This window comes from Podarcis cretensis (assembly GCF_951804945.1).
Source record: "Podarcis cretensis genome assembly, chromosome: 6".
NCBI classification, from domain to species: Eukaryota; Metazoa; Chordata; class Lepidosauria; order Squamata; family Lacertidae; genus Podarcis; species Podarcis cretensis.
This window is the reverse complement of record NC_137175.1, coordinates 78,227,937-78,244,041: the sequence shown is the minus strand read 5'-3', so window position 1 is coordinate 78,244,041 and position 16,105 is coordinate 78,227,937. Positions and strand designations below refer to the sequence as shown.

At 44.1% G+C, this 16,105-nt stretch overlaps 1 protein-coding gene across 3 annotated transcripts in view; it reads right to left on the bottom strand.

Moving 5' to 3' along the window:
- Positions 1-16,105, bottom strand: part of BCAR3 (BCAR3 adaptor protein, NSP family member) — an 82,258-nt gene that overhangs the window by 9,083 nt on the left and 57,070 nt on the right. For all 3 annotated transcript variants that reach the window (XM_079981302.1, XM_079981303.1, XM_079981304.1), the window contains 4 exons: positions 11,798-11,941; positions 6,840-7,282; positions 5,743-5,843; positions 3,410-4,041 (listed from right to left, as the gene is read on the bottom strand). In XM_079981302.1, coding sequence (XP_079837428.1) covers positions 3,410-4,041; positions 5,743-5,843; positions 6,840-7,282; positions 11,798-11,941 — 1,320 coding nt within the window. The remainder of the gene's footprint in view (positions 1-3,409; positions 4,042-5,742; positions 5,844-6,839; positions 7,283-11,797; positions 11,942-16,105) is intronic.

Genomic DNA, 16,105 nt, shown 5'->3' with positions numbered 1-16,105 from the left:
GCAGGCCCCATTAGCTAAAGCGGTACCTCAGGTTAAGAACGGACCAGAACGAATTAAGTTCTTAACCCGAGGTACCACTGTAAAGAGGTGTATGCACAATTGTCTTTCCCTTGGTGACCACCATGTTACTGTGATTTGAAGTCACTTGTGCATAAGTGAGGTCCTGTGTGAGATCGTCTGGGTTAGCCATTCAGCCCCTTCCCAAGATCATCACCAGGAGATATGTTACAGCAGCAGGCCTGTGACAGCATTGCCAGCTTTATCACCAACAGATAAGACAAGAGAAGCATCTGGCACATTTTACAACATCCGCCAGAAATCTTTGATGAGTCATAATGGCCATCATATTTTACAGCATCGTCGAAGTATCCAGCATCATCCTCATTCGGGACCTCTAGCCCCTCTGGGCTGCAGGCAGGTGGCACTAAGTGTCATTAGTAATATTATCCTCACTCTCTCTAATAACGGGCCCCAAATGCTACTTGGTTTAACCAATCTCATCTGGAGACCCTCCTGTGACCGGGGCAAATGCAATGTCAGGAGACAGGCAATTCCTCTAGTGCCCGGTTTAAACTGAACATAAATATAGATTAAGCTCTCAGAGTGGAGTGCTCTAAGTAATGAGGAGAGTGCCGGAAAGGTCTTCACCGTCCCTCTTGGTGCAGTGGACTGCAGCTGATGCCAACTTGATTTACAGAATCCTCAAAGAAGCTGTTGATTCTAAAAAGCCTGTAATAGCTTTAGGGGGAAGCATTGAAAGGAGTGTCACTGAACCGATGACAGCAAGAGGGGAGATAACGCTGTGAAGCTGTGTGTAGATAATGCCATTTGACACCTGGGTGGTATCAAGCAGGGGTTCCAAGTAATGGGTCATTCTCACAGAAAGTGAGCGGGGAAGATGTGCTGCAGCACAAAAGACTGCTTTTAATCCCCATCTCCCAAATAAAAACAAAGCTTATCCCATTAACTTAGGGTGTTTCCATAAAGCAAGCTCACCATCCAACTGTTGCCTCTAAACGTGAAACAAAACCTAGAAGAGGTACTTGTGATCACAGTAGCTTGAAGTGACTACTGCAGGTTTGTATACAGCTGTTGCCATGTCTTCCCACCCTGCCAGTACATTTGGATAAGCATTCATCAGCATGGCTCTTGCAGTATGCAACGTGACCAGCCCATAGAATCACAGAATTGTAGAGTTGAGAGGGATCCCAAGGATCATCTAGTCCAACCCCTTGCAATGCAGGGATATCAACTAAAGCACCCATGACAGATAGCCATCTCCTCCAAGGAAGGGAAGTCCACCATCTCCTGTTAGAATCTCCTTTCTTATAACTTGAATCCATTGGTTCAGGTCATACCCTGCAGAGCAGGAGAAAGCAAGCCTGGACCATCCTCCACGTAACAGCCCTTTAGATATTTGAAGATGGCTATCATATCTCATTTTTTTTTTTAAATAAATCTAGACTTGTTGTGGCATTCCTAGTGGTATCACAAGGAATTCTGCCCTCTGCAAAATCCTGCTGCTTAAATTGGCAAACTCGAGAGCTACTCCCAAGTATACCCCAAACAATTGCCAGGAGGATCTAAATTCTTTGTTGCTACAAACACAGATAGCTTCACTTATTTCAAAGACAGCTCCGCTAGAGGGCAGAATTAGCATGCCAGGAATCTTGGATCCAGCTGCAGTGGAGTCTATGTAGTTATTAGCTGGCTGGCTGCATCCTGGGACAGATACACGGGGAATCGAAAGTGATTTGGGCTTTTACCAAAACTCAGGTGACATCAATACTCCTACAATAAATGAGCATTCCTCTCTAGCTCTTGCAGCCTCTTCTGCCGCTACAATGCACAAAACTATTTCCTGGAGCTCTGCTGATTAGCACGACTGCTGTCTCCTGGGCCATTCTGCCTTTCACGGAAACACAGCCATCTAACCCCAAGCTCTTCTCTCAAGACCAGAAATCCTTTAAGTTTCATCAGGCAACATTGAGATTCCCACCACCTCACCCCAAGCAAACAATATGATAGCACTCCTCTTATGCAGACTTGCAGTCAGTTACTTGCCCAGAAGGAAGAGTTTTTACCGTATTTTTTGCACCATAACACTCACTTTTTTCCTCCTAGAAAGTAAGGGGAAATGTCTGTGCATGTTATGGAGGGAATGCCTACGGGTGGCATGCCTACGGATTTGTATATAGGGCATCCGCTTCCCGACAGTCACAATTCCTTCTGGGCAAGTAACGTGCCAGAAACCACTAGCCTTGATCTGTCCATATATGAATGCAGCCACAGTCAAATCATCAACGGCACAAACCAGCTGAGCTCAGAGGAGGCAGGTCTAAATTCAGCTCCCTTCTGCCTCTCTAATTGCTATGATTTGATTGAGGCTACGCTGTTCTGGCTGCTAAGTCGCACCTGGAGTCAAATGTGCTGCATTATGCTGTTCTGCATTGAGTGTGAAGAAGCAGAAATCAAGCACCATATATTTTGTGGCTCAAAAAATGCCTTTCACCAGAGATGAGTTGGTGCACAGGTTACATGAACCCTCTCCTGCCACACTGTCCTGCTTGTGTTAGGGTCCGTGTTGGATTACTACAATGCACGTGTTATGCGAAGCTGCTATTGAACAGCATTTGAAAACTTGCCACTGGTCCAAAATGTGGCAGCAAGCAGTGGAACCGCCAACACAGTAATTTTAAAGAACATACTATACACATGTAAAGCACAAGAGAACCATGGGAACTGTAGTTTCCCCTCATAGAGCTATTACCTCCCAGCACCCTTAAACTACAGTTCCCATGATTCTTTTTTTTTGGGGGGGGGGTCATGTGCACTGGATGTACTTTAAATGTATGGTGTGGGTTGGCTCCTTGTCATTAAGGAGGATCCATCACAATGAAATGCCCTTTTCCTAGGTTACTGGTTTAGACAAACTCCTGGTCTGATCTAAAATGGCTATTACTCTTGAAAGGACACTTCCCTTTAGCCTTATTTACCGTATTGGCCAGAATATAAGACGCACCTGCAAATAAGCTGCACATTTAAAATTCAAGGCTTATTTGTGGGTGCAGCCCACCTCCTGGCACTACCTCCCCAAGCCAGTGCTGGGGGAGGCTTGGGAGTGGTGGGTAGGCGGCAAGCCACTGCCCTGCACTCCCGGGGTGTTCTATGGGGGGCGTGCTGCTTTGCCAGCGGCCTCCCCTCCTTCCCCCTTCCTTAGGTGGCTAGGGGAGGCTTGGGAGCAACGGGCAGGCAGTGCGCTGCTTCCTGGGGGGGGGGGGAGCTGTGCATTAAGGTCACAAATAAAAGCTGCACTTTAACTTTTTACGGCCCAAATTTGGGGGGAAAGTGTGGCTTATATTCAGGCCAATACACTACTACTGCTTTTTTTAAAAGAAAGACAGTTTACCTTGCAGTCCATTTTAAGAATATGCAGAGCGATTCTCTTTGAACTGTTGTTTGTGAACAGCTCCTTCACCCTTTTCAGCATGGCTGTCTCCAAGGGCTTGTTTTCCGAGGGAAGGAGCTTGGACTCGAAATCGTTAGGCCTGAAACTGGAGAACATCTCAAGAACAGGCGCGACAAAGACGCTGCTCTCTTTGCACATCTCCGTCTGTGCCACGAGTGGGTCCGCAGCGCTCAGCAAAGAATCATTGTCGCCCAGGATCAAGTAGCTCCTTTTGGAATGCCTGGATGAATGTGTCCCATTCTCCCTCGTTGCCAGATGCTCTACAAAGCTGTCCTTCTGGCATAAAGGTTGCTTTGTCACCCCGCAGTCTGTGGGAAACGCTGCGTTCAATTCACAATACAGTGCCTCCGAACCGTGCGGTGGCCTCAGAAAGGGGACTTTGCTGGGCTTGGGCGGAGGCCTGGGGTACAGCTGGCTGTCAGAACCCCTGAGAGCATCGATGAGCTGCAACTCTGAGGCAGCTCTCCGGAACATCTGAGGGCTCAGTGCGGGCTCACTGCCTGTCCTGAATGCTGGCGACTTTGGACAAGGGCTGGTTTCAACTTCAGTTCCCTGAGATGGGTACCTTGAACCTGGAAGTTAAAAGGAGGAGGCAACACAGGTTAGGAGGTATCAAATGGCAAGGGAGCAGCGCTTGTCAGGGAGACAGAGAAGGAAGAAGACTTCCAAAATCTAGAGTCACATGCCTTGGCAAGAAATGGCAGGCTTTCCTTCCCATCACAGTCATTGCACAGGTGATGGGTGAGCGAGGTGTTGAAAGGCCACAAGTGTGGCTGACCTCAGGAGTCACTCACACAAAAGGGTATTACAAAGCAATCTACCCCTATCAGGTTTTCACACACTGAAGTGGCCTTGTGAAAGTGTTCACTCAACAAATTACTGGCTGGTTTTTGAAGGGTGGCGCATGCAGGCAACATGCAGCCCCCAGGCCCATCTTGCCTCCTCTTCTGTGCACTGCAACGTACTCACATTCAAGATCTGGAGTCCCCTGAAGAGCACAGAGGGAGGGAGGGATGCACAAACCCTCTCTGTAATGTCCTGGAGCTGAACAGAGAGGCATACTAGGCTCCCTTGTGCCCTTACTAGAGGAGCTGAGCCAGAGTGGAAAGGCATGATTTTTGCACCCCTCTGGGCCTGTGCCCTTGGCAACTGGGCCAAACCCTAGGTACGCCCTTGTCTGGAGAGGCAGGAGGGTTCAGAGAGAAAGAAATAGGGTTCTGTCAAGCCAAGCAGGCATTGCTCTTCAGGCAAGTGCTGCACTCTTGCACAAAGGCATCATTTCCATGCTGGACTTTTCATATCTGAACATAATGAATATGTCACCCCTGGAGCCAATTCTGTGCACTCATTATTTCCTTGGTTAAAGTATTTGTTTGTTTGTTTGTTTTTCTATCCCACCCTTCATCAGAGGATTTCAGGGCAGTTAACACAAATATACATACCATAGTTACAAACCAAACAATATATTTGGGATGCATTCTTCCCAATGCCACATACTTAAGATGCATAGTTTAGAGACAGTGAAGCGTAAAGCTCCACCAATATACAGGTCCTCCCCCCCCCCCAAAAAAAAATCAGAGATATACAGAGCAGCTGCACTGTCACATTATTCTGCAGTGAGTATGATAATGTACAGTCAGGAGTGGAAAATCTCCAGGGCTTGGAATAGGAACTGGTTTGTAACCGAATCTGATGGGTAAGAGCAGAAATGAGCGCTTGTGACTCACAAGAAATAGCCCCACATTTTGCACGGAAAGAACATTTTCCGAAAAGGGAACCTGAGTGCACAAGGAGTTATGACAGGAATGGATTTCAGAGCATAGCTCATGTAAAGCTAATTGTTTCCAGAAGGCAGGAAAATACCTACAAAGACCTTTAAGGCACATGAAAATCCCGTCATTGTAGATGCAAAGCTCCAGGTGGCATATGAGATTTTGCTGAGGGCAACTTTTGCTAGATGGAAAAAGCAGGGGGGAAGGAGGAGGGCAATGTCCCACACTCTCCAAAGTCTTGTGAGGCAAGTCCAGCCAACACTTCCCCCTCTTGTTTGGTTCTTCAAAATTGGGGGATCGAAGAAAAAGGCAGGGATTATGCAATGAATGGGTGGCATGTACTTTACGCACACACAATGTGTTTGTTGTTTTCTTGTGCCCAGACAATAAAAAGTGTACAATTCCCCAAGGACATGTTTAAAACAGAAGCTCAATGAACAGCAGCCCACTGCTGCAACACCCTCCGTTTTGCTCCAAACACATAGCTCAAGTGACACATACTGATGGGCAGGTAACTTTCCGACTGGTGAGCCTTCAGGGGGAATCTCTTCTCCTGAACATGGTCCAAGCAGGCTGGATGGCTACCGCTTTTTTCCTTGTTTCTGTAAAGGGGAGGAACGTCACAATGTTAATTAATGTTAATTTTTAAAAAAATGTAAGTTCTCCTTTACACTTCTGCACATAGACCATACTCTGAGCCGTAGGCTGCACATCCCTGCTTGATCTCCTCAATTCCAGGCCGCCAGGCATCTGACTCTCTTGACTGATGATCCCAAAGCACAAAACCATGAAAAATTCTGTCCCCACCACCATGTCTATAGACATTCTCACTCTGAACCCAAGCCACCCTCACAGGATTGTTATGAGGATAAAATGGGGTGAACTTTGTGAGCAAAAGGAGTGATATTAATGAATGTGGATTTAGTTGATTTGCAATGCTACTTAAAAGCAGTGCTAGGAACAAGGATGTCTGGATCTCTAGAACCGTAAACAGCTGGAGGATGGGGGGAAACAGGGAGATGGACTTGTAGCAGCGTGGGGGTGCCTAACTTTTCTCCCAGCAACAGAAATCACTGCCACAAAGCTACCAATAGGCTCATTCGGGTGGGGGGGAGAGATAAAAACACAGGCACCAGCCTTTTCCCCAAAGCACGGCTAATAGATGTTTTAAGAGCAAAGGGTTGATAGATTTTAAAAGAGAACCAGGCAGGGAGAAAAGGTTAAAGAGCCCTTCCCAAGTAGTAGTAGCATTTATTAAATTTGCATACCGGCCTATACCTGTAGATCTCAGGGCAGTTCACAACATAAAATTACAGTATTAAAAAGTAAGGCTTCCCCCAGCCATTTCAGACAAACCTAAGCTGTTTTAGGCTTCTTTTTAAAAAAAGTCAAGAAACCCAGCCATGGATCTTCCGCACGGATCCATGAATACAGATTGGCAGACAGTTGCTCTTCAACATGGAGTGTGATGGGAAGGGATAGAGCTTCCTTGATCATGTATACTCTCCTCTCCTCCCTTGTATAATTAGAGCCACATTCTGGTCTCCTGAGTAGGGCATCCATCTCAAACTCTCACAGATGGCGCAAGACAGTCGTACCTTAGAAGGTTTCCTCGGGCTGAATTCTGCTCCCTGGCCTGCCGAGTGCACATATTAAGGCTCAATCTTTTTGGAGTTTCCACTTTTCCTTCCGGAATGCTGCCCTCCCTTTGCAGGGCTGGGGAAGTGCCATATTTTTCTTCCAGACACCTCAATGGGACAGTCCTGTTGATGGGCTGAAATATAATTGCTCCGCTCTGCTTTGAGATTGGCCGGCGGTTCCCCACATAGCACCGGACCAGGCCAGGGATGCTGTCGAAACTTTCGTCCTCAAATTGGTACTGAACACGGCAGTAGGCTTCGTTGAGCCTCAAGATGGTTTTGTTGATCTTGAAGTGCTGAGAGGTGTTTTTCCATTGACAGGTAAGGACAAAATTCCCAGGGCTTGAGAGAGAGTCCCTGATCAAGAAATCTCCATCTCTCTGAACAAGGCTTTCAGACACCTTTAAGAGAAAATCAGAATGAGATTAGCCACTATTGGACAAGTGTGCCCTTACTTTCTTTTACTGAAAGCCTCAGCGTATATTTTAAAGTTACAATGCTTCGTTGTAATCTATCACAAAAGTTGTTGCATTTAAATAAAATGGCAAAACATTTAAGATATATCCTAGAGCAGTGTTTCCCAAACGTGGGTCTCCAGCTGTTTTTGGACTACAATTCCCATCATCCCTGACCAATGTTCTTGCCAGCTAGGAATAATGGGAGTTGTAGTCCAAAAACAGCTGGAGACCCAAGTTTGGGAAACACTGTCCTAGAGTAACCATTCCCACAACCTGGTGTCCTCCAGGTGTTTCCAGATGTTCATCATCCCTGACAATTCACTCTGAGGCTGGTGTGAGTTGTAGTCCAGCTATAGGACTATACCACTATTCAACATAGTCAGCTAAGCCACAGGCCCTTCTCCTTTTCTGAGGTTCACATACAATTTTTCCATCTCAGTGATACAGAAGACCTGGCACTCTGACTTCTGGTATTGTGCTTAGGCTCCAGCGCCTGACAAAGATAGTTCAAACTGCTACTTTTAAATTTGGACCTTGCAAAAGACTAAGATCAGCTTTGCAGCCCAAATTCTGATTAACCTAGGAATATAAGTAGAATCCATGCGATACCCTGTCATGATGAAGTTAAATTCCTACCCTTGTTTACATCTGGAAACAAGGCCATGGAATCCTTTGTAGCAAAACGAAGCTCTGGTAGGCACCTGGGACCCCAACATTAGGAAAGGGGTTCCTCATTCACAACTCTGAATTACTGGGCACACTGAGATCTGGACTGGAAGCCAAGACACCTCCATTCCTTCTTGCTAACACTGAGGGTATGGACACATTACAGGCTTAAAACACAGCTAGGTTTTTCCTTTTCTCAATTAGGATGGAAGAAATGGAAAAATGCATAAAACTGCGGTATTCCATAAGGAAAGACAGGATAGACATGGGTTGTGGGTAGCATCATGTGCTACCAGTGGTGGTAGTGTACTGGATGCAGAGTAAACATGAGTGTGCATGCAGCCTGAATAAGGATTGTGAATGGCTCTCAATAAGAACAGCTGAGTGCCATGTGGTCATGTACTGTACTCAACTGTGTACTGCTTAAGTAGTCAGAGAGTGTTTCATTAGCCTTAGCATCCCACTGATTCACTTTGTTTTCAGCTCAGATGAGGATACCTGCTGTGTTTTCAATCCACCTAACACAGCTAATTATGAAGGCCGTAGCCTACAGGAGCCCAAACCACAATAAACCAAAAACAGTTTAAGATTCCACACAACAAAACAAAGCCTTTTTTAAAGCTGCTACAAAACAAACATAAAATACGCTTCTGGAATTTTTACGGGCACACCAAACTGTAATTTGCAAAGGCAAAATAATAATAAAAATCATGATGTGATCAGAACACAAAGAGCTTTCAGCACCCCAAAGCTAAAAAGATGCAGAGCTGTGTGACTACACAATGCGGTCAAAGCCAACAGAGCTTACAGTGGCTCTCTCTTTCCAGCTAGTCTCCTATATTCCCAACATGCTGCATGTCAGGGACAAAATAGGTGTGACGTTAATTGTGTGAATATAAATTAATATACAATTATTTAAAAGAAATATAAGCTGCTCAAGCAGCAGGAGGAACACTGGTATAGTGAAGGAAAGTTTGATCCTTTTTCCCTTTGTGTTGGTGCCCACTCCAAAACTGCTACTGGTGTGTGAAGAACTTTGCACTAAATACATCTGTCTGTTCCTAGCTTCAAAGATGGGATTATCTTCCTGGGATAAATTCCTGTTCCTACTAAAAGACATGGATAAGTATTCTGCATCCAGGACAGTGAGGTTTCCTGCTTGCATACTGCTTAAGTGCATTAATACTAAAATATTAATGGAAATGCTATTGATTACAACAGAGATGCTTGACTTCCTTGTGGCATCAATATTTGATATTTGAAATGTTTTTCCCCCTTGAAACAACTTCTGAAATCTTAATTGTACGTGCAAGATTTGTTTCTTTGCTATACAGTTGTAACTTGGAAGTCAAACGGAATCCGTTCCGGAAGTCCGTTTGACTTCCAAAATGCTCAAAAACCAAATCGCGGCTTCTGATTGGCTGCAGGAAGCCGCAGAAGCCCCGTTGGACGTTCGGTTTCCAAAAGAACGTTTGCAAACCAGAACAATCACTTCCGGGTTTGTGGCATTCGGGACCCAAAACGTACAAGTTATAGGGCGTTCGACAACCAGGGTATGACTGTATAGTCCAGGGGTTGTCAACCTGGTCCCTACCGCTCACTAGTGGCCGTTTCAGGATTCTAGGTGGGCAGTAGGGGGTTCTACGGCACAAGCTGAATCCTCCTTCCCTCGAGCACTGGTGGGCGGTAAGGAAATTTACCATCAAGAAAGATGCATTAGTGGGCGGTAGCTATAAAAAGGTTGACTACCCCTGACATAGCCAAACCAGCACAATAGCAAGTGGCTGTGTCAGAATAAATGCATTCTGAATCTGAGTGAGGCCTGCTGTTGCTTGTCCCCAGCAGAGGGCGAAACTAGACATAATGGCCAAAAGCACCAACTGTGGCAGGCTGCATTTCACCACCTTCTCAAAATGGCTTGCTGGAACAGGGCCTTCTCGGTAGTGGTGCCCGCCCTGTGGAACATCCTCTCATCAGATGTCAAGGAGATATACAACTTTTAGAAGATATCTGAAGACAGCCCTGTATAGGGAAGTTTTTAAATGTTTGATGTCTCACTACGTTTCTATATTTTGTTGGAAGTTGTCCAGTCAGATGTGTGGGATACAAATAATAAAATTATTATTATTATTAATTATTCCTAATCTTACAATCACATAAATGCAGCTTCCTCCGCACCCACAAATTAATTCTGATACTCCCTCTTTTTCCAATTACAATTTTTTTTTAAAAAAGAGAGAGAGATAGTTAGAATGGCAACTACGGTAACGACCAGGTTTTCATCCCATGAAAAAATGTGCAAATGATGGCATTTTGTATGTATTTTACTATGGTGGGATTTTTTTCTGGTAAGCACAACTTTGGAAAACTCGCAAATACAATTGGATTCACTCTGTTTTCTCTAAATTGTGCCCATTGTCATAAAGTATCCTCCACACAACCAAAACCGTAGCTGGGCTCAGCTACCATCAAGGTAGAACTTTTTATTTAAATTGGCCCTAAAAGTGACCTCATCAACGCCTTTCTTCAGTGGGTTCAATATACTGGCTTTCTTTACCATTATCTGGCACAATTACTCATAACTCTAATTTTTTTAAGGCTCTCGTCTTTTTCATCAGACAAGCTTTAGCCAATAAGCATGTACATCACATGGCCACCAGATTCTGCTATCTCTGAATGGTTTCCAGGGCTGATATCCACAGGGAGGCTCATAACTCCAGAGGTCTGCACTTTGATGACTAGCTCATGCTGTTTCAGTTGCATTAGATTAAAATAATAATGTCTGCTTTCAGACAGATGTGGAGACGCATGTAAATATGGTGAAAACAAAGAAAAAGCAATGTGTTGCTTAATGCTGTAAAACGGCCTCCCATGTCCTGATTCCAAAATCATCATCATTATAACATCATTCAGTTTCCAGCAAGGATCAAGCAATTTCTGTAGCTAGAGCATATATTATGTGCTCAAAATCTTGCTAATCAGAAAACCCGATTCCTGCAATCAGGGATAAATGAAATAAATTAGAAATATCTGGCTGATTTTTACATAAATTTAGTCACGTTTTCAAGTAACATCGATCCCTTTTCTCCAGGATAGGACTGACAGGGAGTAAGAAAGGAACAGCAAAAATATCGAAACTGTGAGAGCTATCACCTTGCTTGTTGTTTTTTATAGTAAAGATTCTCAGAATAGATTGGAGTGTCAATTTCTGTGCCAGAAAGGAGACTTAGTGGTTGTGTGGCCAACTCTCTCATAGCTATATTCCCAGCTATGCTTAAGGCGTTGCCTGGGAGTGTATTTTAGAATTGAACCTCTGGTGATATAATTGGGTTCAAAAACTAACTAAATGACAGTTCCTGCAAGTCTCTTTAAGATAATCTTTATATTAAATAAACAAGCTGAGGGATAATTACAGGGAGAGTAAAATTGGGGTCTTGCAGGTTTCCTCCGTATCATTTGCGACCGCTCTAAGTGGGTAGCAGGCGTGACTGAACTGGATCTAGGCTCAGAGTCAGGACAAGGATAGGTTTCTGCACTTCCCTCTATATATCCAATTCCTCCTCCCATAATAACATCCTCAGGACGTTCATAATAAATTTGAACCGATTTGCAAAAACGTTCATAATAAATTTGAACCGATTTGCAAAAAAAAACAACAACAACACAGGTGATTGTGAAAGACTTGAGATAGAATTGTGAAGTACCTGGATTTAGCAAGCAAGGAAGAAAGAACAGGAAAAGAAAACCAGCTGGCAGAATCACCCAACTGAGAGAGACCGAAAAGGGACATACCTGCCGTGGAATACGTCCATGATACCAGGCATGGCTGCGCAGATCTTCACTGCTCAACTGGAGCTCCTCTTCCAGCTCTTTCTTGAGTTTTTCTGGGGAACTCTCCATGCCCAGCCTGTCCATAACATGCTTTTCCTTGGAAAACTGCAAGAGGGAAAGAGAAAGAAGGCTTGATCACCCCAGGCCTGACGGAACCCCTTATCTTGCTCAAAACTTTCATTCTGCCCCATGTGCCATGAGACTCGCAACAAGCCAATGAAATCCGCACGCCACGTTTTACGAGCCTTTGATCCCTAAGCAGTATTTGTGGAAGCTCCTGCCAGGTGAGAAGCTAGGTAATGATTACATGCTGCAAGGTGATATTGTAAAATGTCCCACCTGGATGCTTGCGATAATAACTGGCGTGCCTGCTGAGTCATTTCTGTACCTTTGCAATAATAACGCTTTATGGAGAAAGGAATAAAAAGAAGATCCCAATTTGGGAGAGCCATAATTGCTCAGTCATCAGCCATGTGCTTTGCATGCAAGAGGTCCCCCAGGTTCAGGGCTGGAAAAGAATTCCTGTCTGAAACCACTGGAGAGCTGATGTCTGTCATTGGACAATACCAGCTCAGTATAAGGCAGCTCCAGCACAAAATTCTATGTTTTACACAAGTTACACATTATTGCTAAACGATTATTGCCAAAAAAGAAGAAAAAGGTGCATCAAAAATTGATTCATATGACCCTGCAAAGTACACCATAATCACATTGTTTTCCTTTGTGACACCTCCTGCAATACCTTCAGCAACAATTTAGCTCTCTCCCCCCTAATCACTTACGGCTGGTTCGGACCCAATCAGCGTATAAAATAATAAATGGGCTTGGGTATATTTCTGTTACAAAGCTTAAAGTCATATATAGCACAGGGTGTTTGTGTTTTGGCTTATTTGTGGATGATCCTTATCGCTTTTACTTCCTGTGAAACTGAGCCTTGTCAATTTCACTTTCCCACTCTGGACTGCAGAAGTCAAACAGATAAAGCTCAATTTTCCAGCAAAGGAAACTGCCTTATACCCAGGCATACTACTTGTGTGTCTACCCCAGAACTGTCTACCTTGACTCTAGAGTCTTGGACTTATGTCTTTTCCAATTTCTTTATCTGGCAATTCCAAAGACTGAATCCAGGAATTGTACAAATAACACACTCTACATTACTGAAGGTAAATAGGTACCACTGAGGCGGGAAGGTAAAAGTGCTTCCATGTGCTCTGGCTTCCTTCATGGTGTTCCATTGCGCCAGAAGATTAAAAGCAAGATGAGTGCCACACCCCGTAGTCAATTTGACTGGACTTAACCGTCCAGGGGTCCTTTACCTTTTCCTTTACCTACACTACTGAGCTATGGTCCATCCCTAGAGCTCACTCCAAAGTGCCCCCTTTTTAAAAAGGTGGGAACAAATAGAAGCCAGAGGGGGTTACAGTTCTCTCTCTCTCCCCTCCACAATAATGCAGCCCCCTATCACCTATATCCTGTCCTAAGTGTAGCAGTGTTCAATATTAGGGATTATTAGGAAAGAAAACACATTTGGCTTATTGTATACATTTCTAGTCACAACATATTTTTAAAAAAAACAGTGCAGAGCAAATGGCAACCCAATGCTACCGTGTTTAGGGATTTTATTTTATTTTTAATTAAAAAAAAAACTACAGAGATACAGGATACAGTGGTACCTCCGGTTGCGGACAGGATCCGTTCCAGAAGTCCAGTCAGATCCCAAGGTTTCCACAACCTGAGGACCGCTTCTGCGCATGCGGCAAAACCCAGTAAAATACCTCCGGGTTTGCTGCGCACACATCCTGAAGTTTACGTAACCAGAGGGTTACGTAAACGGAGGTACGGCTGTACAGATATATAAAACTATTTGTGGTGTGGGCACAAATATGTTTCTCCCCCTCTCTGGGGGGTCATCCAATGAAAATGATTGGCAGAATATTCAGAATGGACTCAAGAACACAGAGACAACCCATAATTCACTTACAAAATTTGTTGCCACAAAGAAAATATGACCCTGAGCCACAGTTGTTGGGACAACACTGGGAGATGTGCTGAAAGCGGAGCAATCACACAATGCCAGTTCATTCAGTACACAACTTAGATGAGACTGTTCTCATTCACATTCTCAACACACCACCCTCACTGTGTCAAGTAACGCGCGCTCTCTCTCTCTCTCTCCTCATCTTCCCTTTCGACAGGGCTCTGGCTGAAATATCCCCACAATTCTTCTTGGCATGATGTCAGCGACCTGTCCAATGAGAGATTCTCATCTCTGGCACTCTGATTAAGGATCAGCTGCTTTGTTCTTCACGAACACAGAATTAGGAGACGCAGGGTTAAATTAAAAGATGTGGGAGCTGAGCTTAATCCCTCATCTTTGTTCTCTCCCCGCCAGTCTATGCCTGCTCCCTTAGTTCAAACAGACAGCTCACAAGGCTTCAAGCAGCATTTTAATTAAGCCCAGCTGGCTCTCTTGCTGCTATTATTGCAGATTTTGTTTCAAAAATAAGGTATCCGTTACAATGATTTGTCCCCTACTCAGACATATTTGCTTTCTTTTCAATCTGGACTGTTTACATTTTGCTTTGTAGGCTGTGACCTGGTCCCAAAACACAACCAAAAACTGAAGAAACAGAAAGCTCTCTCATCAAATCAGTGACTGATGCAAGAAACTGGTCCTGTGTTTCCCAAGACTCTGCTAGTCACACACAGTAAATAATAGTAAATTCCTGGGCATGCTACAGCATTATTATCACATGGTCTGATCCCTAAAGCCATTTGCACAAGCAACACTTAAAAATAATTTTTTTAATGGCCATCAATTTAACAAAAAGGCCATGTGCACTCACTCCCCTCCCCCCGCCTGGTCCTCTTTTCTAAAAAGAAAAAGAAAATATTGCCTGTCTCTAGCCTTAAAAGGTACTTTCACAGTGTCTATCACTTGTCTATACACACACACACACACCTATATCTGTATCTATAAATCTGGGTATCTGCAGCAGCTTGCTGGTTGCTAAATAAATCCTTGCTTGCTCCTTCCAAAAACAGCAGCACGCATAAAGCGATGCAGAGTTGGAGACCCCATTGACTGTAGAGCATTACCATGCAACAACAACAGCAGAAACATTCCCCTCACAAATGGCTGTGCATTTCTTCTTAGTAACTTGGATGAACCCCAAGGCCTCAAAGTGATGTGACTACATCTCTGCAGTACTTGAAAAAGACCAAAGGGTGCAAGTTATCATCCTCCAATCTAGGTTTTACTATGAATGCTCTGATCTTGAGAGCTCATCCTCCATTGTATGCACTGTAGGAGGCATTTGCTACAGACTTCCTCGTTGTGCTGCTCCCTTGTGCAGCTAGTCTATTAAACTACCGGCAATTGGCCATACCATTAAGAGAGCATTGTTCGAAGTGGAACATTGCCAAGAAGAAAGACTGTTGTTCTTAGCTGACCTTTTTAATGTGATGGGAGCCAAGGCTGGCTCTACTGTTGATTTTCCTCTTGTGTTTTGCCTTCAAAGAGCAATGCTTTAAAGTCAGGGGTCAGGGAGAGCATCACCAAATGATAGCCGTTTATATACATGTATGATGCAGGTTAGGAGCCCACCAGAATTTAGAAATACTATTTCACATCACTGGATATTTATTTCTACCAAGTTAACTTTGACCTGAACTCCCCAAAAAGGGGTAGATCACTGCCAGTTTTTGTATGAGTAGATTGCAGTCTCTTGGAAGTTGGCCGTCCCTGACTTAAGTCATAGTGCCATCATGGCTGCAGGAATAAAATGGGTCTTCCTTTTACTAACCTGATGGTAAACACATTTAAACATATTTATTTACACCATTTTGTTGTAAAAAAGGATTAGTATTTCTCTCTACATAGTAAGAATGTAGTGCCTCATCACAATCCTGGATTTGCATGAAGTCAGGACAGTAAAAAGGAGCACAAGAGAAGGCTGGTTTCACAAGAGCAGTTGCCATGGTATAGGAACAAGAGAGAAGGGACACTGAAATGGGGTAAGTGATGGTTTAAAACAACAGCAGAAGTTTGAGTAAAGCAGAGATGGAAAGGACTGGGAGGAAAATGGAGACGACGGCCACCGGAGATAGAAAGACGACAAAGTCCCTACCAGAGAAGAATGGCAAACTGGGGAGGCCTGGCCAGATGGGTGGTGTATAAGTAATAATAATAATAATAATAATAATAATAATAATAATAATACTATGCCAAAATGGCAAAACTGACTGGAAAGCTCAGGAACCAAGAAT